Source organism: Pelodiscus sinensis, chromosome 1, assembly GCF_049634645.1.
Source record: "Pelodiscus sinensis isolate JC-2024 chromosome 1, ASM4963464v1, whole genome shotgun sequence".
Taxonomy (NCBI): Eukaryota; Metazoa; Chordata; order Testudines; family Trionychidae; genus Pelodiscus; species Pelodiscus sinensis.
The window spans coordinates 240,246,667-240,268,704 of record NC_134711.1 but is presented as its reverse complement, the minus strand read 5'-3'; the positions used below and the strand labels follow the sequence as shown (position 1 = coordinate 240,268,704).

Below are 22,038 nucleotides of genomic sequence, written 5' to 3'. Positions count from 1 at the left end.
CTCTTTTACAAAATTATAGAGCTTTATGTTAATGTATAGGACAGCTATCCCATAAACAGATACTCAGACTAAAGCATGTGAGGTACCAATTTAAGAATTCTGGGACAGGAATGACCCATTACTGTTGAAAACAGTTTAAAAAGTCAGTGTCTACAATATATTTAGAATTTGTGCTCTCAGTTGTTCAGTGCAGAGGTGACAAAGTCTTCCTAGAAATGGGGGTAGGCCACAAGGTCATGTCCCCTCTATAGCCCCATCCCTGCTCCACCTCTTCCCCCTAAGGGCCTGTCCCTTGACAAAACTGGATATTGAAGCCTAGCTGCGAAGCCCTAGCCCATCCACCTGCCCAGAATGGGGTGGGGAAGAGCAATCCCCAGCTCAGGTTTCCGTTCCCTTAGTCCTCCCACCCAGGGCAGGTGGGGTATGTCTACACTACAGCACTAATTCGAACTAACTTAATTTGAATTATTTAATTCGAACTAAGATAATTTGAATAAGTGCATCTAGACCTAAAAACTAGTTCGAATTAGCATTTTGCTAATTCGAACTAGCATGTCCACATTGAGTGGACCCTGAACCGAGATTAAGGATGGCCGGAAGCAGTGCCGGCAGGGCATCAGATTAGGATTTAGAGTGTGGAGCTGCTGTCTCAGGCTAGCCGAGGGCTGTGCTTAAAGGGACCCGACCCTCACCCTGGACAGACAGTTCTCAGGGTTCCCCGCTTGCAAAGCAGTCCTGGCTTGGGGTGCCCAGAGTGCCCACACTCGGCACATCACACCACTCGGCCATCAGCCCGGCTGCACTTGCCGCAGGCTGCCATCCGGGGCCGGGGGGGGGGGGGGGGGGGGAAATCAAGGGGCTTCAGGAGAGCTTCCACCCCGAGGAGCCCGCAGAGCCAGCCCAGTCCTCCCCATCGGGGGCTCGTAACTCACCTCCTTCCACTTGCCCCTCCCTATTCCCCCTTCCTGATGTACAAAATAAAGGACACGTGTGTTCAAAAATAGAAACTCTCTTTATTGAACAAAACTAGGGGAGACTGGGAAAAGGAGGTAGGAGAGGGGAAGAGAGAGGGTGGGAGAGGGGAGGGCAACTAAAATGATCAGAGGTTTGGAACAGGTCCCATATGAAGAGAGGCTAAAGAGACTGGGACTTTTCAGCTTAGAAAAGAGGAGACTGAGGGGGGATATGATAGAGGTCTATAAAAGCAAGAGTGGTGTGCAGAGGGTACATAAAGAAAAGTTCTTCATTAGTTCCCATAATAGAAGGACTAGAGGAGACCAAATGAAATGAATGGGTAGCAGGCTTCAAACTAATAACAGAAAGTTCTTCTTCACAAAGCAAATAATCAACCAGTGGCACTCCTTGCTGCAGGAGCCTGTGAAGGCTAGAACTAGGACAAAGTTTAATGAGAAGTGAGATAAAATGATGGAGGTTGTGTCCATGGAGTGGTATTAGCCAGGGGGTAGAAATGGTGTCCCTGGCCTCTGTTTGTGGAAGGCTGGAGATGGATGGCACGAGACAAATGGCTTGGTCATTGTTTCGGTCCATCCCCTCCAGGGTCCCTAGTGTTGGCCGCTGTCGGCAGACAGGCTACTGGGCTAGATGGACCTTTGGTCTGACCCAGTACGGCCATTCTAAGCTCAGGGCTCAGGGTCGGGGGTCTCAGTGGACCACCCTGATTTTCATGCAAACCTGCTCCTGGGTGGCCAGGCTGGCAGCTATTCTGCCCTAGACGGCCACTTTCCTGTGCCTAGTGCGGACGTCGTGGATGAGGTCCACGACGTCCACACTAGACGAGGTGGGCGCCCGCCCCTTGCGGACCAGGGCAGGCTCCCGGGAGCCGCCAGCCTGGTCCCGGGAAGAGGCGGAGGGCTGGGTGGCAGCAGGTAGCTGGTTCGTGCCGTGCCAGGTGCAGGGTCTGCTGGCTGGGTGCTGGCAGGCTTGCACCTGGCATGGGCACCCTAGCCAGCCCGTGCCCCTTTAAGGGCTCCGGGCCGGGAGGGGGGCAGACGAGTATCCCTGGTGGTGCCCAGAGTGGCCACCAGGGAAAGCTGGGGAGGGCTAGCCTCCCACTAGTTCGAATTAAGTGGCTACACAGCCTTTAATTCGAACTGCTTAATTCGAACTAGGCGTTAGTCCTCGTAGAATGAGGTTTACCTAGTTCGAATTAAGGGCTCCGCTAGTTCGAATTAAGTTCGAACTAGCGGTTTGTATGTGTAGCGCCTATCAAAGTTAATTCGAACTAACGTTTGTTAGTTCGAATTAACTTTGTAGTGTAGACATACCCGTGGAGTGTCTGTAGCTCCCTACAACTACCTATGCAGCTCTTACTCTGATCTGGCTCCAGCTTCTGACCTGGACAGGGAAGAGGGAAACAAGGCCTCAGGAAGGAAGAGGATTGACATGGCTGACAACTTTCAAAACTTTCCAATCCCTTGGTTCTGGTGTCCATAGATGTGTCTTTTGCTCTAATGACTATACCATATCTTAGACAAAAGTTTAAAACTTCCACTAACATTGTAAATATGCTAAGCATGCACACAACTTAAGATGTTGCAGATCCTGCTCCAATATTCTGTTCTCCTTGACCATGTTAACAGTTTTAAAATTACTTTAGACTGACAATCTACTCTGGGGTGATTTCTCTAAATGACTTCCCAATAGATCTTCATTTGTCAAAATTTTTTACCTTTTTCACCCCGTACACCTGGATTTCCTACTGGCCCAGGAGCACCTGGTATTCCAGGGGTTCCCATGACTCCCATTTCTCCTTTGATGCCTGAAACAAAAACAAAATAATAGTTAGCAGAAATCTAATTAACATAAAATAAGCAACAAAAATTGAATGTCTCCCTATCTTTATTACATTAGGAACTGGACTCTTAAAAAAAGAATATGAAACAACTGTGTACCTTATATGTCTTACATCAGTGGTCCCCAACCATTTGAGGTTGCCGGGAGCCAGGGGGCGGGGACACTTGCGCGCCCGGGGGCGGCCCCCCCCCCATAGCCACATGCCCGGGGGTGGCCCCCACCATAGCCGCATGCCTGGGGGTGGGCCCCCCCCATAACCATGCGCCCGGGGCCGGTGCCCCCTCCAAGGGCCACGCGCCCGGGGCCGGCGCTCCCCCCGCCAAGCGCCGCGCGCCCGGGGCTGGCGCCCCCTGCAAGCGCCGCGCACCCGGGGCTGGCACTCCCCCCCCCCCCCAAGCTCCACGCGCCTGGTGCCGGCGCCCCCTGCAAGCGCCACGCGCCCAGAACGCGGGCAGCCAATCCGCAGCGCTCCGGGGTCCAGTGCTCAATGTGCGCCAGGCCAGCCCCGAGCACTTGGCGGGCGCACACAAATGCCATGGCGCCCGCAGGCACCGTATTGGGGACCACAGTCTTACATAATTCATGATCTATATTGTCTGAACTTTATATTCCTCTGCTTATTGTATTTGTCCCTCTCATTTTAATACAGATGTACAAATAGTGGTACTGTCAGTGATTATATTAGTCATTAATAAAAAGTTAGTAATATGTCTCAAACAATATGTTCCTTATGTCTCTGAGGGTATGTCTACACTACAAAGTTAATTCGAACTAACGGATGTTAGTTGGAATTAACTTTCATAGGCGCTACACTAGCGGAGCGCTGAGTTCGAACTAGGTAAACCTCATTGCTGTGTAGCTCCTTAATTCGATCTAGTGGGAGGCTAGCCCTCCCCAGCTTTCCCTGGTGGCCACTCTGGGCACCACCAGGGAAACTCGTATGCCCCTCTCCCGGCCCCGGAGCCCTTAAGGGGCACGGGCTGGCTACGGTGCCCGTGCCAGGTGCAAGCCTGCCAGCACCCAGCCAGCAGACCCTGCACCTGGCACGCCATGAGCCAGCCACCCGATGCCCCCCAGGCCTCCCCCTCTTCCCGGGACCAGGCTGGCGGCTCTCGGGAGCCTGGACAGGACCGCAAGAGGCGGGCGCCCACCAGGTCTAGTGCAGACATCGTGGACCTCATCCACGAACTCCGTACTAGGCACAGGAAAGTGTCTGTCTAGGGCAGGATAGCTGCCAGCCTGGCCACCCAGGAGCAGGTTTGCATGAAAATCAGGGTGGTCCACTGAGACCCCCGACCCTGAGCCCTGAGCTTAGAATGGCCGTACTGGGTCAGACCAAAGGTCCATCTAGCCCAGTAGCCTGTCTGCCGACAGCAGCCAACCCTAGGTACCCTGGAGGGGATGGACCAAAGACAGTGACCAAGCCATTTGTCTCATGCCATCCATCTCCAGCCTTCCACAAACAGAGGCCAGGGACATCATTTCTACCCCCTGGCTAATACCACTCCATGGACCCAACCTCCATGACTTGATCTAACTTCTCTTTAAACTCTGTTCTAGTTCTAGCCTTCACAGCCTCCTGCAGCAAGGAGTTCCACAGGTTGACTCTTTGCTTTGTGAAGAAGAACTTTCTGTTACTAGTTTGAAGCCCGCTACCCATTCCTTTCCTTTGATGTGCTCTAGTCCTTCTATTATGGGAACTAATGGAGAACTTTTCTTTATGCACCCTTTCCACACCACTCTTGCTTTTATAGACCTCTATCATATCCCCCCTCAGTCTCCTTCTCTCTAAGCTGAAAAGTCCCAGTCTCTTTAGCCTCTCTTCATATGGGACCTGTTCCAAACCCCTGATCATTTCAGCTGCCCTCCCCTCTCCCAGCCTCTCTCTTCCCCTCTCCCACCTCTTTTTCCCAGTCTCCCCCAGTTTTGTTCAATAAACACACGTTTTCTTTATTTTGTACATCAGGAAGGGTGTTAGGGAAGGGTAAATGGAAGGAGGTGAGGGAGGAATGGGGTACGCACCCCGGATGGGGAGGACTGGGCTGGCTCTGCGGGCTTCTCGGGGTGGAAGCTCTCCTGCAGCCCCCCCCCGATTGCTCCCTCCCCCCGGATGGCAGGCTGTGGCAAGTGCAGCCGGGGTGATGGCCGAGTGCTATGATGTTCCGTGTGTGGGCACTCAGGGCACTCCAAGCCATGTCTGCTTTGCAAGCGGGGTACCCTGAGAACTGTCTGTCCGGGGGGGGGGGGCGGTCGGGTCCCTTTAAGCATAGCCCTCGGCTAGCCTGAGACAGCAGCTCCACGCTCTAAGTCCTCATTTGATGCCCTGTCGGCACTGCTTCCGGCCATCCTTAACCTCTGTTCAGAGTCCACTCTGTGTGGACATCCTAGTTCGAATTAGCAAAGCTAATTCAAACTAGTTTTTAAGTCTAGCTGTGCTAATTCGAATTAGCTTAGTTTGAATTAATTAAGTTAGTTCGAATTAGCGCTGTAGTGTAGACATACCCTGATTTATCATTTAAGAGTAATCTCCTAACAAATACCATTTAAAACACATAAATATTTACTATGTAATTTGGATTTTAAAATTATTAAAAAACCATTCCCACAATTTAATTTAATTTAATTTCATAACTTCTGACTGATCCCAGTTAAAATATTTAAATCCCATCAATCCAATGCAAAACGTGCTAACCCAGAATTATGTGCTCCTGTTCGAGTTCATTTTCCAGGTGTGTTTCATATATATTTCATATACATGGCAAGTCCAATAGACTGTTAAAATAGTTCATAGTGCTGCACTTTAATTAGCAACCACCTCTCAAGACCAAACTGATAAAAGAAACAGTTAAAAAACAGAGAGGAAGTAGAGAATCAATCTCTTAAGTAGAGAATCAATCCAAAATAGAGAGGTTTTTTTACATGTATTTAAAATTCCAAAATAATGAGATGGAGGGTCAGATGCTCATTTCAACTGCAGTTAGATTAAAACTGCTTCAGGTTAATAATTGCTTTATTGAGACCAAACATCAAGGATGAATCTCAGAGAAGAATAGCAGTATCTTTTGTTTTCAAAGGCAGATCCTTAGCTACAATTTAAGGGCTTTCCCCTAAAAGTTATCAAGCTCCGCTCCACCAAAACATTTGAAGAGATGCTAACAGTTAATCACGTGCTTCAGTGTGTTGCTGGATGAGAGCCTGAGTACTCAGACCCTTCTGGATCAAACCCTAACTGCAATGAAAGCCATACAACTAAGCGGCATGATGACACAGAATTGCATACAATTATGATTTAATAAAAAGATGGATATTGTTTTCTCCACAGACTATTCTTCATTTGTCTTGCTTACTTAAAACCAGTTCCTTACTTTTTTATCGGTATCTGAAAAACAACATAAATGATTAATGTTCTGAAATTAAAATTCATACCTTGAGAGCCTGGAAATCCTTCTTTTCCTTGTAAACCAGGTGTGCCAGGTAAACCTGGCACACCTGGTGGCCCACCCTGGCCAGAGCTACCCTTCTCTCCTTTTGGTCCTGGCATATCTAGTCCGGGAAGACCCGGGTAGCCCTTCTCTCCCTTAGTTCCAGGAAATCCTACAGGGAAAAAAATAACTCTTAATATAGTACACAGGAAATTATCAATCAAATTACAGTATAAAGTACTAATATATTCTATAAATTGTGCATCTTAAAGAAATGTGCTTTGTTTTCTGTATTAGTGGAAGGCATACAAAGTGAAAAAATCCTCATAATCTAAGTGCTTCGATCTTATCCATTTCTATTTTTAATCTGCAGCAATGGAGCAAAGATATATAGAGCATCAGTGGGCATGTGCAGCCTCAGGAAACTGTGCATCAACCTGCAGTTTTAAGTCACAGAGATGAAGCCTAACAACGTTCTGGTTTTCTAATGATTCTGATCCATGACGTTTACATTTCTGAAAGGCTGGAAAATACTATAAAAGAAGCCCACCACTTTCCCCCGTACTGATGTCCCATAAGAGCCATGAAATCTATTCCAGATATAAAGGAAAAAGGAAAAACACACAAAACCACCAAGTAGTTTGTATCACCTGATAGTCCCTGAGGCCCTGGTCCACCTGCAGGCCCCGGAGGCCCTGGAGGGCCTATTCCTGGCACACCTGGGGCACCTTGTGGACCTGGTAATCCAGCGGAACCTGGGTCACCTACACACAAAATAAACATAACCCGATTATTCTGTCATATTCATTGTTTAGCTTGCTTGGCAGAGATAGTTGATAGCTACTTTGAACAACACTCAGCCCCATACAAAGGGCTGGCTGAAGGCCTATGCTTCACTTAAGTCATTAGTGTTTCCTTCATGGATGTTCCAGAAAAGTAAGGTGGAGAGCCAGTATTGTCCCCCTAGCAGGTGGGCAGGAGGGAGACAGAGAGGAAAAGAAATGGATATTATATCTTGAATTGTAAGTGGTGCTCAGGTCTTTGGCTGGCTTTCTGCCCATGTGTGTATTTCAACCAGTAAGAGTCATTTTTAAAAAGTGTAAAATATGTTACTACAGGATGAACCTCATAAATCTGGGACTCTCTGGTCTGGCAACATCCATGGTCCAGCAGGGCCGCAGATGTACCTGGACCAATGAGCCTGGGAGGCCAGGAGTGGGAGCCAGCTGGGAGAACGTAAGGCTCGGGAGTCCCGTCTGGTTCAGTAGTGGCTGGGCCAGGCGGTGGCTGTGGCGCCCCAGCCAGGCTAGGAGGTGTGGTTGGAGGTGTGGGGAGCCGCAACCTGGCCAGGAACAGCTGGGCTAGGTATCAGTTTGAGAGCCCCTGGCCCGGCTGGAGAACCTTTGACAGAAGCAGGGCCAGATGAGACTTGGCCAGAGAGCCTCAGGGAACCCCCAGTGGCAGTAGGGTCAGCAGCAGCCCGGCAGTATCGGCCAGAATGTCGGAGAACTCTAGTGGCTGCAAGTGGGCAGCAGGGTGGGAGAGTCATTATACAAGGCACTGGTGAGACCCCATTTGGAATACTGTGTGCAGTTCTGGTCTCCCGTGTTTAAGAAGGATGAATTCAAACTGGAACAGGTACAAAGAAGGGCCACTAGGATGATCCGATGAATGGAAAACCTGTCTTATGAAAGGAGACTAAAGGAGCTTGGCTTGTTTACCTTAACCAAAAGAAGGCTGAGGGGAGATATGATTGCTCTCTTTAAATATATTAGAGGGATAAATACCAGGGAGGGAGAGGAATTATTTAAGGTTAATACCAATGTGGACACAAGAACAAATGGATATAAGCTGGCTAGTAGGAAGTTTAGACTCGAAATTAGGCAAAGGTTTCTAACCATTAGAGGAGTGAAGTTCTGGAACAGCCTTCTAAGGGAAGTAGTGGGGGCAAAAGATCTATCTGGCTTCAAGATTAAGCTAGATGGGTTTATGAAGGGGATGGTTTGATGGGATAACATGATCTTGGTAACTAATTGACCTTTCACTATCAGTGGTAAATAGGCCAATGGTGGGATGATAGGAGTTACTATAGAGAACTTTTTCCTGGGTATCTGGCTGAGATATAGGTGAGAGGATTATTCTAGTAGTGGGTGGGTGAGATTCTGTGGCCTGCATTGTGCAGGGGGTCAGACTAGATGATCATAATGGTCCCTTCTGACCTTAATGTCTATGAGTCAGCTTTGGGAGCTCCAGGGGGAGGAGCGTGGGAGCGGGGCAGCCAGCATGAGAGCATTGACCTCCCCAGGTCCTGAGGGTGCCCAACCCGGGAGATCCAACCTGTAGTAATGAGCTATCACTTCTTTTTTTAAATTACCTTGGATTCCTGGTTGACCAGGTACACCTGAAAATCCTTGCTCTCCTCGTAAGCCAGGCAAACCAGCATTTCCTTTTTCTCCAGGGATGCCAGAGGGACCCTGTGGGCCTGGCAGTCCTTTAGGACCTGGGAGACCTACTCCAGGTTCACCCTTAAGGTGCAACAAAATATAAATTAGGAGTCAATAAATCAAGTGTTTTTAAACATAGCTATTTGGAGGCAGAACATCAGACCAGCCTTCTCTGAGTATATGCTAAGTTACACTAAATGCAGAGTTGGACTACTATCTTAAGGCCAGCAACTGCTCCATATTGTTGGTAATACAAATAGAAATGGAGGGAGGGAAACAATATAAACTGCAAACACTCACTTTTTGACCAGGTAAACCTGGTGTGCCTGGTAAACCATCAAAGCCAGGATTCCCTTTTGCCCCGGGCTGACCTGATGCACCCGGCTGACCCGGAAAACCTACCAAACAAAAACACATAATCAGCACCTCAGTAAGTTAGCCCCCAAATGTCTTCTGCCTTTTAAATCAACTATTCACAGCCACAGAGAAGTATTAAACAGGGTCAAATTTGTGAGGGGCTGAGCATCTCCTATGAGGGCTATACATTCCCAAACCTCAGTGATTTCAATCGAGTTTAGGGTGCTCAGCAACTTGCAGGATTTTGTCTTGGATGAATGAAGTTGTACATATTTTCAAATTAATATTTGTGCACAGGTTCACCTCATTTAAAAAAAAGAGATCTTCTTCAAGGGAAAAATGTAATATAACTTTCCTGAACTTTTGTAAGTCATTTAAATAGACCTCATACAGCACTGGTATGCTCTGCATAATCATAAATGCCTCTCCTTTTCCATGCAAAGACCCCTGGAAGCTAGATTCAGCTTTCAGGCACAGTCCCTGTCAAGGGGTGGTACATGGCTGTGCTGCCAAAGGAGGGATTCGGGGAAGGAGTTGCAACTATGGGACATAATTCATTTCTTGCTCCTTACTCGTAGGATAAAGTAATTTACTGCAGCCCTTTAATGGATGCAGCTTATTTCCTTATATAAAGATCCACAAATTAAGGAGTCAGACTTGGAACCAAACCCCAGAGCAATCCCCTCAATTTTAGAACTCCTGTGATGCTGGAAGACCAGGTCCCAGCTCATGCCACTTATAATATCTCTAGCCCATGTTATAGAACAATACTTAAGTGTTTGCTTTGTAACTGTGGAAATGTTTGCTCTGAAGCGGTAGATGCCTCCAGTCAGCATTACCAAGTATGAATACTGCTTTATCACAGGAGATGTGATCTCCTGTCCAACAAAGTAGTGTTCATAGACATTAGACAAACCATTGTGGAACATCAGAGGACAAAATACCTTCTTGCTTGCTCCCCCCACCTACTCCCCCGGGGCCATGAAGCAGAGCCAATTTGAACTCCAAGGGATGGGAACAAAATCACTATGCTGCTTGGACTTTGAGTGGGCAAGATTTTTAAGGCTAAGTAACGGATCCCCAGCCATTTAGCCTAAGTTAGCCCTAAGGGCATAAAGAGCTTGCTTATTATAGAAGCTTCTATCAATCTTTTTGAAACCTATGGCTGTAAGTCATTTGTGTGTGTATGTTTGCTTGCTTTAACCTTGTGAATAACTCTCCCATTTCTTTGTCTTGGCTAATAGATCTTTAGAGTTAATTTTTATAGGATTGGTTATAAATGTTGTCTTCAGTGTGGGGTCTAATGTGTAACTGACATGGGTTAAGTGATCAGTCCTTTGGGACTGGAAGTAAACTGAACATGGTTGTGATTTTTGGTGTAAGGAACCAGTAGTTCTCAAAATTGAATTGACGATCCCTTTCACACAGGAAGCCTCTGAGCGTATCTCCCTCTTATAAATTAAAAAAAACCTTTTTAATATGTTTAATACTATTATAAATATTGGAAGCAAAGAGGGGTTTGGGATAGGAATGTGAAGGACTAGTCAACTGGTCGCTCCCCCCTCCCCTTTGCCTCTATCAGAAAGAGGCAGCAAAGGATGGGGGAGAAGAAGGGGTACTTCAAAGCGGCAGCACCGCGTGGAGCCTGGGGTCAGCGGGGAAGTCCCCTGCTAATCCTGGGCTCCACATGGCACTTTTGCCTTTGAAGTGTAGCAACAGTCCTAGGACTGTTGCTACACTTCAAAGGCGAAGGCGGCCTATTGACTATTTGATTAGTTAATTATTCGATACTTAACATCCTTAGTTTGGGGGTGGATGTTGATACCTCATGATACCACACACACACATAATAACATTGTGTGTCCTGCAGGATCACAACCCTCCAGTTTGAGAACTCCTGATCTATCAAAAATGCAAGTTTGTGTGGATGACAAGATAGACTGGAGTACCCAAGGGGTCCATCGTGGGGTCAGAAGCAGCAGGCCTGGAGCAGCCCCTGCCCATGGTGAAGGGGCTGCTCCAGCCTGAAGCCTGCCCTGTTTAATCAGTTAACAGTTGTTAACTGGTTAAACTTAGTGTTTAACTAGTTAACTAATTCTATGGGATTTTACATCCCTAGTCCATATTTGATACTTGGTCGAAGGAATCTGTGCATCGAACTCACAGCCAATTTCAAGGTGTGCCCAGCTTCTTAACACTCTGTCCTTGAGTCACTCCAGATAACCTGACTACTCCTTCCAACCCACCTGGTATTCAGATAACAGATTCATAATAAAAGAAGCAAAAAATGCAAATGTACTCAGGGATTTGAGTAAAGGGGGATTACTTGCCCTTACTGCCTGCCACGGCTATACAACGCTGGCTCACAATCTAGCTCTGAAAGAGTGACAGCAGGGCTATGAAGTATATCTTCTGCACGTTAGATGAAAAAAAATCAAAATATGAACATTTAGTTCCCAAGAGACTTACGTATATGGCCAAGAATTCATAACTGCTAGTTTTCTTACCTTTTGGGCCAGTTGGCCCAGGGAACCCTACTCCTGGCTGCCCAGTAGCACCTTTTTCTCCTGAAAGTCCAGGTCTTCCTGGAATCCCAGGATCCCCCCTGTCACCTTCGAAAACAAGACAGACAGAGCACATAAAGCACGAATGCAAAAACCAGCATTGGTTGGTGGGAAATCCATTAATAGCAGCAAAGAGAAAATCCAAAGGATAATTGTACCTTGGCCTCCGGGGAAGCCACGTGGCCCTGGGAGGCCATCTGACCCTGGGGGACCAGGCAGAGGAATGATTTGTCCTGCTTCTCCCTTTAGCCCTAGGAAGGCAAAGATGACAAATCAAGATTTACAAATGAAAAGGCAAATGTATTAACATGTGGTGGGGGGGGAGGTGTAAACAGGGGCGGATATAGGGCAGGGCGAGCGGGGCAGCCACCCCGGGCCCCGCGCATGTGCCGTGGCAAAGGGGGAGCCCCACGAAATTGTGCTACCCTGGGCCCCATGAAATGGTCATCTGCCCCGGGTGTAAATATTCTGCGGTGCAAGTGAAGATGCCCATTGGCTTTGATTTTCATGTTTTTACTACTCATCTGTAATGCACTGACTGGAAGAGGGAAAAGGCCCAAGCATGAAAGATAGGCATGGCATTGGAAGAATTCTGGCTGTTAGTCTGACTGCCACAAATCTGTACCTGCCATGTGAACCCACCAAGACCCAGAGCCACAGGCCCACCAAACTCAGCCCTGGTCTACACTGGGGAGTTTTTTAATCCCCCTTATTTTGAAATAACATGTGGAGCATCCACACGACCAAACCCGTTACTGTCAAATAATGGGCTGGTTATTTTGAAATCTGTACTCCTGCCCTCCTCGGGGAATGACGCTTATTTCAAAATTGTTATTTCAAAATAGTGTTAGTGTGGATGCTCTGCTGCTGCCAATCTGAAATAAATGGCCTCCAGAAGCTTTTACAGCTGAACTTGTGGCCACTTTGGCCACACCTGCCAACTCCACTGCTCCCCTTCTCCTGCAGAGCTTAAAATAAGGCTGCAGGAGAAGGGTTTGTGGCACGTGGCCCGCTTGGCAAGCCCCGTGCCAAACAGCAGGAGCCAGCAGAGCCATGGGCAGACCCCAATGCTCCCTCTGAGCCTCTCCTGTCTGTCAGTACTCCTACAATACCTTCAGCTGCCACTGGCCAGGGTCGAGGATCTCTGCATCAGAAAGCAGAATGCTGACGAGTACGGCCAGATGGCCACCAGCCTGGCTGACAAAGGCTATAACCGGACCCTTAACCTGGTCCGCATGGAGGTGAAGGAGCTATGGCGGCCAGGAAGGCCAGGAGGCAGAGCGGAGGCTCCCAAGTGGCTACCACACGTGCCGCTACCAGGGTTCCCTCTAAGGTGTGCACCTATATGGGCGCACAACAAATATGTGAGGCCAGCCCATCACCTCAGCAGAGCCATGCAGTGGCTGCTCGGCTGCTCTAGGTCGGGGTCAGCTGCCCCACCCCAAAGCAGCAGGGCAACCACCATGCAGTCATGGCCCTAGCTTCAGCCCTTCCCCAGGACTGGAGCAGGCTACATGACTGCTCCAGCAGCCCCAGCTGGAGCCCTATGGCGGGTGGCCCACAGCTGTTCTGGCAGCCCCAGCCAGGGCCAGGGCCATGTGGCACGTGGCCTGTGGCTGCTGGGGTAACCCCAGACAGGGCCGGAACTGAAGCCCCGGCCAAGTGGCAGGCATCCAGCGACTGTTCTGGTGACCCCAGCGAGGGTCGGGTCTGAAGCCCCTTGGCAGGTGGCCCATGGCTACTTCAGCACCCCCAGCAGCCACAAGAAGTGTCCATCATCCTGGTGCCCTCCCCAGAGTGCTTCCGGGGGGACTCTAAGACTGAGGCAGGCTTCAGTCAATGAGGACATGCTATTTTTAAATAATTCTGACTAATTTCAATGCTCCCCCATTATTTTGATGTATCTTATTTCAAATTTACATCCTAGTGCAGACATGCTCTCAGAGAGCTACACTGTGACTTAAAGGATATGCCCATGGAAAGGAGTAAGGACTGTTTTGTGTACGAAATCCCCTTACAACACGGTGCAGGTTAATCAGATGTTGGTTTGGGGAAGATAGTAGGTAAGGAGTAGCTGGAAATGGACAGATGCTTGCCTGAAAATATCCTTACTCTCAGGCCAGTACATTTTAGGGCCAGATGCTGATACCCTCACTCACACTAAGAACTTCAGTAGGACTTCTTGTGAGGGAGGATATCAAGGTATGGACCAGTAGCAAATTACTCACCCTCAGGATCACGAAGGAGCAGGATAGGAATAGTGACTCTGAAGGGCAAAAATCACAGCTCATGCAGCTTCTCCTGGGATGGGGCAGTGTATTACAGTAACCCTTGCATAGGCCTGTGCCCAATGTCTGATAGCATCATTCAGGTACATTTCTTACTTCTGAAAGGATGGGGCTGATTTTGTGGCATGGGACTGGTGATGTTAGGGAGTAATGACCTTTCTGCTTTGTTCTGTGAGACTCTGTAAGAAACTATCTGCAAGTATTCAGGGTGACAAAGTATACTGTAAGAAGCACATACTGGTGACCTAATATGCCCCATCTATCTCAAGTTTCCTATAGCACCTATGTATCTGTGAAAACCATCATTTTTAGCTAGTGTGTTACCTGGAAGGCCTGGTACACCTGGGTTTCCTTGAAAGCCTCTATCTCCTTTGTCGCCAGCTGGCCCAGCAGGCCCTATCCCTGGAAGGCCAGGCTGGCCTCTTTCACCACGTACTCCAGGAAATCCACCTGAGCCAGGGGGACCACGTTCTCCTTTAAGTCCAATCGTACCCTGATTTTAGGAGAAAAGCAATAATATTTACTGCACTTCTCACACTGCTAATTCTTTACAAGTGATAGCTTGATGCTCGTTGTCAGATTTGTGTGTGATTTTGTGGCTTCAGACTGGATTCACGACAAACTGCTCTTTGGGACCTAGTCTGCATCACTGAAGTGAATGGGCATTTTACCAGTGACTTCCCTGGAAGCAGGATTGGGTCTGGAGCAGCACTTGCTGAATGCAATAAAGTGGCTATTTAATGACCAGTTCTGTGATGAATACACCATCATTTCCAGCTAGATTTAAATAATTTGAACGTTAATTTATAGAGTCCCATAGTAAGCATAACAAAATAGTAACTGACTTGGAGAAAGGATCTGGATTTTAGAAATATTCCCCATCCCCAAGGATTTCAGAAATTCAGAAAACCAATTTTGGGAGTGATTATTATTATTTAGCATAGGAAGTTCTGCGCCAAATGCCTCAAATATAAAGCATAAGTGGGATACTCATAACCATTTTTCCTCTTTCAGATTCTCTGAAATTGGTTTGCTGGTTCTTATTCTAGATAATACTTTGAGTAGGGATGGCACAGAGTAGGAGACAGCTACCTGTCCATCAGGTGCATTTATGAGACAAAACAAGATTAGTAAAATAATAAATTTAAACTAAAGAATATGTCAAATGCCTCTGACAGATATTTTCTAACAGGTAAAAAGATTATGGAATTCAAACTCCCAAGAAGAGCAAGGACAGATCTAGCAACAGATATTGGAACAGGTTGCTGTGAAAAGGAGCGTGATCTCTCCATGTGACTTGATTAGAAGATGAAACATCCCTTGAACAATGGGCTACATTCTAACTATCAGCAGAGCCCTTACCAAAATATTGTGGGTAAAGCTGCACCTGTTCAGGATAAACCTTGGGAGACACTGTGATTTAGAGACACAGTTCTGAGTCACAGTGTCTCCCCTACTTTCTCCGTGACCCCAGAGATAGTAATATATTGCTGGTCAACAACTGTCCCCCCATGATCTTGCCAGCATTTATCTGGGGATGGGAAATGGAAACAGCTCTGACCATTTACCACAATTCTGTAGAGGAAGCAATAGGGTAAGTAGGCCGTCTTATTCCCACACCATCTAGGGTCATGTCTATACTTGACACTGACAGTCAATCTTCTGGTGTTTGATTTAGCGGGTCTAGTAAGGACCCGCTAAATCAAATGCTGAGAGTGCCCCAATTGGCGCTGATACTACTACTCCTCGCGAGGAGTAAGGGAAGTCGACAGGAGCATTTCTCCCATCAATCTCCCCTGTAGGGACGGTACCACAGACATGAAGATATGAATCAAGATACATCAACTCCAGATATACATTCAACGTAGGTGGAGTTGCATATCTTAATTTGAACTTCTACTTTAGTGTAGACCTGGACTAACACCTTTGTAGGTCATACATGGTGTTTTTACTCCCATGGCATATACTCAACTCAGTGACCCTTCTGTCTTGCTAATATTCTTAGCTGTTGAGTAGTACGGGCACTGTGTATGCTACTTCCTGCTTAGCAGTGCCACTGAAATCCTTCATTGAGGAAGAGGGTTCTGCTCAAATGAGTCTGGGTATAATAATTAGGCCCAAAGAATGAGACAAGTAAACAAAAATTACATATTATACAACAATTACATATCATTAACAAACTACAAGATAATATGCAAAAATAAAGCTACATTCACTTACCGATGCCCCTTTAGTGCCCTGGAGACCTGGCTGGCCATTTCTTCCTGGCCTTCCTTCTCTTCCAGGAACGCCTGGTTGTCCTGGGAACCCAGGATCTCCTTTATCACCTTTGAGATTAGTATCAATATAAATGTCTCCAGGCTCTCCTTTTGCTCCTGGGCTACCAATCAATCCGCGCGTACCTGGAGGTCCCTGAAATTACACACAGTTCCAGCACCATTCAATGACTATTTAATACATTATTTTCCCTACCCTTTACATTCTTTTCAAATGTAAAGAAAAAAACCCAAATGTTTATCCCAGATATTGAATTGTAAGCAAAAAGAGTGGATTTGCAGGGACTGAGAATGCTAAATATCCAATAATGGCTCTCGTAAAAAACTTTTCTATCTTGGGTTTCTTACTAGCTTCTGATAGCACAGTTTGGTAATTGTGAATATTTGTATTAACTGTTTGAATAGGAAGTAAAGGCCATGTTATTGAAAATGGTACTCTAATTATTTAGATAATGGCCATAAAGATTCAGAGCTGACCTTTTACAAGGCCTCACTGTCACGATAATTTGGTCACTCTTAACACAGCCATTCCTCAAGTTATGGTGTGATAGCAAGAATATTATGATATTGTTTTAGATGTAAACAATTGTTTCTAATACTTCCACCTACTTGCTGTTACTTGAATCTCTGTTGTTTGTTAAATAAGCTTATACTTGTTTTCACTATAAGCAAATCTAAGTGCTGTGAATTCAGGAGAGTAGTGATCTCGAGACGAAACTGATTACACTGTGTATGCTACTCCTAAAGGAATGGAAATTTGTGAATTCTGTGAGTGTCCAGTGGACCAGGGGCAGGTCCTTCCAAGAAGACTCTCAGAGGGCTTGACAGTTGGACCGTGCCTGGCATTAACCTAGAGAGAGAGCAGGGCCAAAATACACCTGGAGGAGCATGTTTGTGTTGAGCTGATGTGGCTGGGGAGCTGACCCTCAGAAGGCAAAAACAAGGCTAAGGGCACATAGTAGTGAGGTGTCTTACAAACTGGGATATCCCAGGAAGCATCGCAGGAGGATTTTTTTTGTTTGTTTAGAAGCTATTTCTCACTCTCTTTCTACCCCTAAATCAACAGGACTTCCCAGCCACAGTTTGTTACAGAAAGGCCAAATCAAGAGCTTTTATCTCTCAATGCCATTTCTCAGTTTAGTTTTCCATTTCTTTTTAATTACGTTTTTTTATTTAAAAAAATCAACAATACATTGAAAACCATTCTTATCCTAGTAGTATTCCCACAAACACACACTTTTCTCACAGATCCTAACATTGTCTACTAAATTCCATTTATCATGTATATAAGTCTAGTAAATGAAACAAGAGTAAAGGCTAATAATCACATTATGAATGCTCCATTCTTCCTGTTCACCTTGTCTTATTTGAGCTCTCCAGGGAAAATATAATTCCTGCCCTGAACAGTTTACCATCTAATGAACTAATTGTACTTGAACAGCTTCCACATATTCTTATAGCTGCCTACATATTATGCTGCACCAACATGTAACACTTTAATAGAAGAAGAACAGAGAGTCCTGTGGCACCTTAGGGACTAACAGATTTATTAGGGCATAAGCTAACGTGGTTTCATCAGATGAACTGGAGTGGACGCTTCAGAGGCAGGAGTGTGTATAAAAGCAACAACAACAACAAAAAGAAGTTACTTGTGTAAATGAGACCAATCAAATCAGGGTGGAAGTGGCTCATTCAGAGCAGCTGATGTGGAAGTATGGATATCAAAAGAGGGAAAATTGCCTGATCCTTATTTAATCCATCAAGTGCCAGCAATTTCCCTCTGCCATGTATATTGGACAAACCAGACAACCTCTATGCCAAAGGATAAATGGACACAAATCAGACATCAGGAATGGAACCATACATAAACCTGAAGGGGAACATTGTAACCTCTCTGGACATAAAATAATTTCAAAAACCAGTTACGAAGGGAGACAGCTGAACTGGAGTTCATTTGCAAATTCGATACTATCAACTTAAGACTGAATAAGGATCTTAACTGGCTAACACACTACAAAGACAATTTCCCCTCTCTTGATATCCACATTTCCAGATATACTGCTGCAAACTGTTATAAATGAGTCACTTCCATCTTGACTTAATTAGCCTCATTTACACAAAAACCCTCTTTCATTTGTTGTCCTTATATATACCTCTGCACCTGATGAAGTGGATTTTGCCCACAAAAGCTTATGCCCTAACAAATCTGTTAGTCTCTATGGCCTGGTCTACACTACACCAGGCAGGTTTGCTTAAGGTACGCCATCCAGCTACGCAAAATGTGTAGCTGGATTCAGCCTACCTTAACCGAGCTGCTGCAGCATCTATACTGCGAGAGGTCAATGGGAGCACACGCTCCCATCAGCCTTCCTTACTCCTCACAGAATGAGGCCTACAGGATGTCAGCAGGGGCTGCCCTCAGCATTCCATTTGTGGGTCTACACTAGACCTGCTAAATCAAATGCTAGAAGAGCGACCTCTGGACCTAATGTAGACGTACACTAAGTTGCCACGTTGATTTTGCAGACACAGACTAACATGGTTAGTTCTCTGAGGTCTTTCATGGAAGGATTTTCTTTATTTGAAAAAGAAAAATGAAAGGATCCAGTTACCAGGGAAGTTTAAGTTGAGTGAAAAATTCAAAGGGAAACTTCCTCTTGCTAATTAGAATACGCTGTGCTTCCACCCTTGGGTTCTGAAGTAGCACTCTTCTGAAATGAATGGGAGTCTTTCCTTTGAATGCACTGGACAGTGGATCAGGCATGTGAGCCTGCCAAGCTGGGCTCTGTCTAGCCTATCTAAGCTAAACTAAGAGCTAACTCACCAGCTGTTTAATGAACCTGTTTTTACTTTTCCAAGCAAAACAATGTTAAAAGCATCCAGGATACCAGCAAATCCTTGTTTGAAGAGAGGGGTGAAAGGAGACTAGAGGAGAAGGAAGAGATGTAAAGGTTCAGCAATATTCATAGTAAAAGCTTGTGCTCTGATATTCAAAAACTGATTCAAAATAGCAGAAAATCCATTTTGCTATTTCCTCCCCACAAATCCCATTTATATTACTGTAAATTAAGCATGATGATGTCCTTTGGTTTCCCATGAGGAATTTAAACACAAATAAAACATCACCAAAAAGACCTAGCGCTGGATAAATCAGGCCCAAAAAACTTTATATAAGCCCTAAGTTCACTCACATCTGGGATGAATTTGACCCCCAGTGTCAAAAAGCTATATTATGATGCAGCAGTACTTAAAGCTAAATTATGAGTTGTGGCACTATTAAGATGCTATTTGCTTTTCTAACATTCCTTTATTCTTTCTAAATTATGTACTTTATTTTATAGCTATTTGAAAATTACTCTTGGTATAATATGTTGCATATTTTTTCTAGTTTAGACAAACTGCTAAAAGGTATAGCATACTAATTTTTAACAGTGAAAATATATTAGTTGGCACTATACTGTATATTCATGTAAACACACAATTGCAAATACTCATTATAAACCTCCTTTTCAATATGAAAAGAAAAGTCAGAACAAATTTGAATTTGATTCAAGAAAAGTCCTATTACATATCCAAATTTACCACACAGTTGACTAAGCCATAGAGTCAATTGTCTTTCTTAAGGTCATGCAGTGGCTAAAGTCCAAAGTTTCATAGCAACTCACTTTTACAAGATTTTTTTCTCCAATATCTAAACCACCTTGCCAGCGGATTTATTTTTAATACACATAACCAAACCTTTAGCATCAGTTAATGGGGCTACTACACAGTAGCACTGAGTGTCTCCTGTAACACTCCTAGGAGGAAAAATATGAAACATTTGAAAAACATTTACTTACAGGAAATCCTTCAGGACCATTGAGACCAGGAACACCCCTCTCTCCTTTGGCACCTGGCTGTCCTGGAAAGCCTTAAAAATAATATAAAAATAAAATAGTTACTACAGACACTTTTACATTATCGCTTATTGTGTTTTAGAAGCTTTGACGTCCTTCTCAAACAGTGCCCAATTCAGGCCCGTCGATACCCCTGGGTCTGGCAATTTAAAAGGGCCGGTGGCTCCTGGCGGCTGTCACCACTACCACAGCAACTTCAGGGGTCAGAGTCCCAGGGCCTTTAAATTGCTGTAGAGCCTCAGGCCGCATGTACCACATGCTGTAGGGCTGGCTGGGGGGAGGCTAACCCTCAGGTCCATCCCTTCCACCAGAGACGCCGTCCCTTTCGGGCGCCTGAAGCCACCCCACAACCACCTTGCTCGGGGCCTGGCAAAGCCTGTCGGCCACCCTACTTGTTAAACCCTTGCAACTCCACTGAAGATAGTGAAGTAGCCTGGGCATAATAAAGCTCAGGAACTAACTCACAATATATGTTAATGGGGGAAAGACACATAGCACACAACTCTAATACATAAGTTGGGCAGCATGCCCTGAATTCATCCCACCAACTGGAACTGCCATTTCCAGACTGTAATTCACTAAACCATCACAGAATTTTCATTCTTTCTCACCACCTCTCAATCACTTATACCAGTGGCCCCCAATGCAGTGCCCGCGGGCACCATGGCGCCCGCCGGGGCATTTATATGCGCCTGCCAAAACATATGGGCTGGCCCCACCCCCGTCGTGCAACACATGCATGATGCCAGCCCTGGGCGCATGGCTCATGGGCAACCCCCACCCCTGGGCGCGCAGTGCATGTGTGGCTCCACCCCCGGAAGCGCGGCATGTGAGCGGCCCCGCCCCCGGACGCCTGGCACGTGAGCGGCCCCACCCCTGGGCACCCAGCAGCCAATAAAGGTCGGGGACCACTGATTTATACTGTGCACATACAATACAAAAGCACTGTTCATATGTACCCATTTTCTGACAGACAGCAATTATTTTCAAGACATTATTTCTGTTTCACAGCAGTAATCAATACTGGAGACCAGAGATGTACTGAGGGTCTAACATTAGGCCAGAGCACATAAAAATGCACAAAATAATTTCCCTAACACCTCTCTAACACCCTCATCATATATTGTTTGTAGAGCTATCACTTTCTAAGTTTACAGAGAGCTCTAATCAGAAAAGGTTGTTTTTTATCCAGCAGCTCTGCTGTACAGTTTTTTCATGGCAGCCTATGCGTCTGCCAAAATTTGACTCCATAAATAGAATTACTGGTAAAATCATTAAAATAGTGCCGAAAGTGGATTTAAAATAGTGCTAAAAATATTCTCATGCATATAATAATCTGTAAAATGGGAGGAGGGTTAAAATCACTTTAAAGGCAAGCTTTTTATTTTTCAAGAAAAAAAAAAGTTTTATTAAAGTTTCATTAAAATCATAGGTTTTGATAATACAAAAGGATCCTTGAAGCCTTCTCCAACACTATGATGCCCAGAGGATGGAAGAGAAGTCTTACTACCATTGAGAGATCTAGAATGCTGCATCAGGGCCAGCCATGATCTGGCGTTATTAACTCAATTCCATGTCAAATCTAAGTGCAGTGCAGAGCATATGTTATTTCTAGGTCACAGACTTCAACAGCAGGATGACTATGGTTAAGTCCTACTGTAACCAGTCAGGTCCCCACCACCAAGAAAAAGATTAATGAAGAAAAAATACTACATATAGATATTGGTTATTGGCAAGCCCTTTACAAATTCAGCTAGATCATTCATGAACCTTGTGAAAACACGAGTTAGGTCAAGCTATCAAAAGGGCTCAAAGTTGTCTGAGTTCTGCTTCTTGTGAAGTAAATAGTAAAACACTTGTTGACTTCAATGGAAGCAGAATTAGACCGTTAACGAGCATTATGGAAAATCCTGCTCTTTCATTATTTTCAGGAATGCTTCACTTAATGGAAATATATTAATTTATGACACACTCAGA

The 22,038-nt window shown here is 45.7% G+C and overlaps 1 protein-coding gene across 2 annotated transcripts in view; it reads right to left on the bottom strand.

Moving 5' to 3' along the window:
* The window catches only part of COL4A1 (collagen type IV alpha 1 chain), a 194,711-nt gene that overhangs the window by 39,110 nt on the left and 133,563 nt on the right, over positions 1–22,038 (bottom strand). For both annotated transcript variants that reach the window (XM_075918577.1, XM_075918579.1), the window contains exons 24-33: positions 20,005–20,075; positions 16,110–16,301; positions 14,214–14,382; positions 11,760–11,852; positions 11,545–11,649; positions 8,981–9,078; positions 8,611–8,761; positions 6,887–7,000; positions 6,241–6,408; positions 2,690–2,779 (exon numbers count right to left, since the gene is read on the bottom strand). In XM_075918577.1, coding sequence (XP_075774692.1) covers positions 2,690–2,779; positions 6,241–6,408; positions 6,887–7,000; positions 8,611–8,761; positions 8,981–9,078; positions 11,545–11,649; positions 11,760–11,852; positions 14,214–14,382; positions 16,110–16,301; positions 20,005–20,075 — 1,251 coding nt within the window. The remainder of the gene's footprint in view (positions 1–2,689; positions 2,780–6,240; positions 6,409–6,886; positions 7,001–8,610; positions 8,762–8,980; positions 9,079–11,544; positions 11,650–11,759; positions 11,853–14,213; positions 14,383–16,109; positions 16,302–20,004; positions 20,076–22,038) is intronic.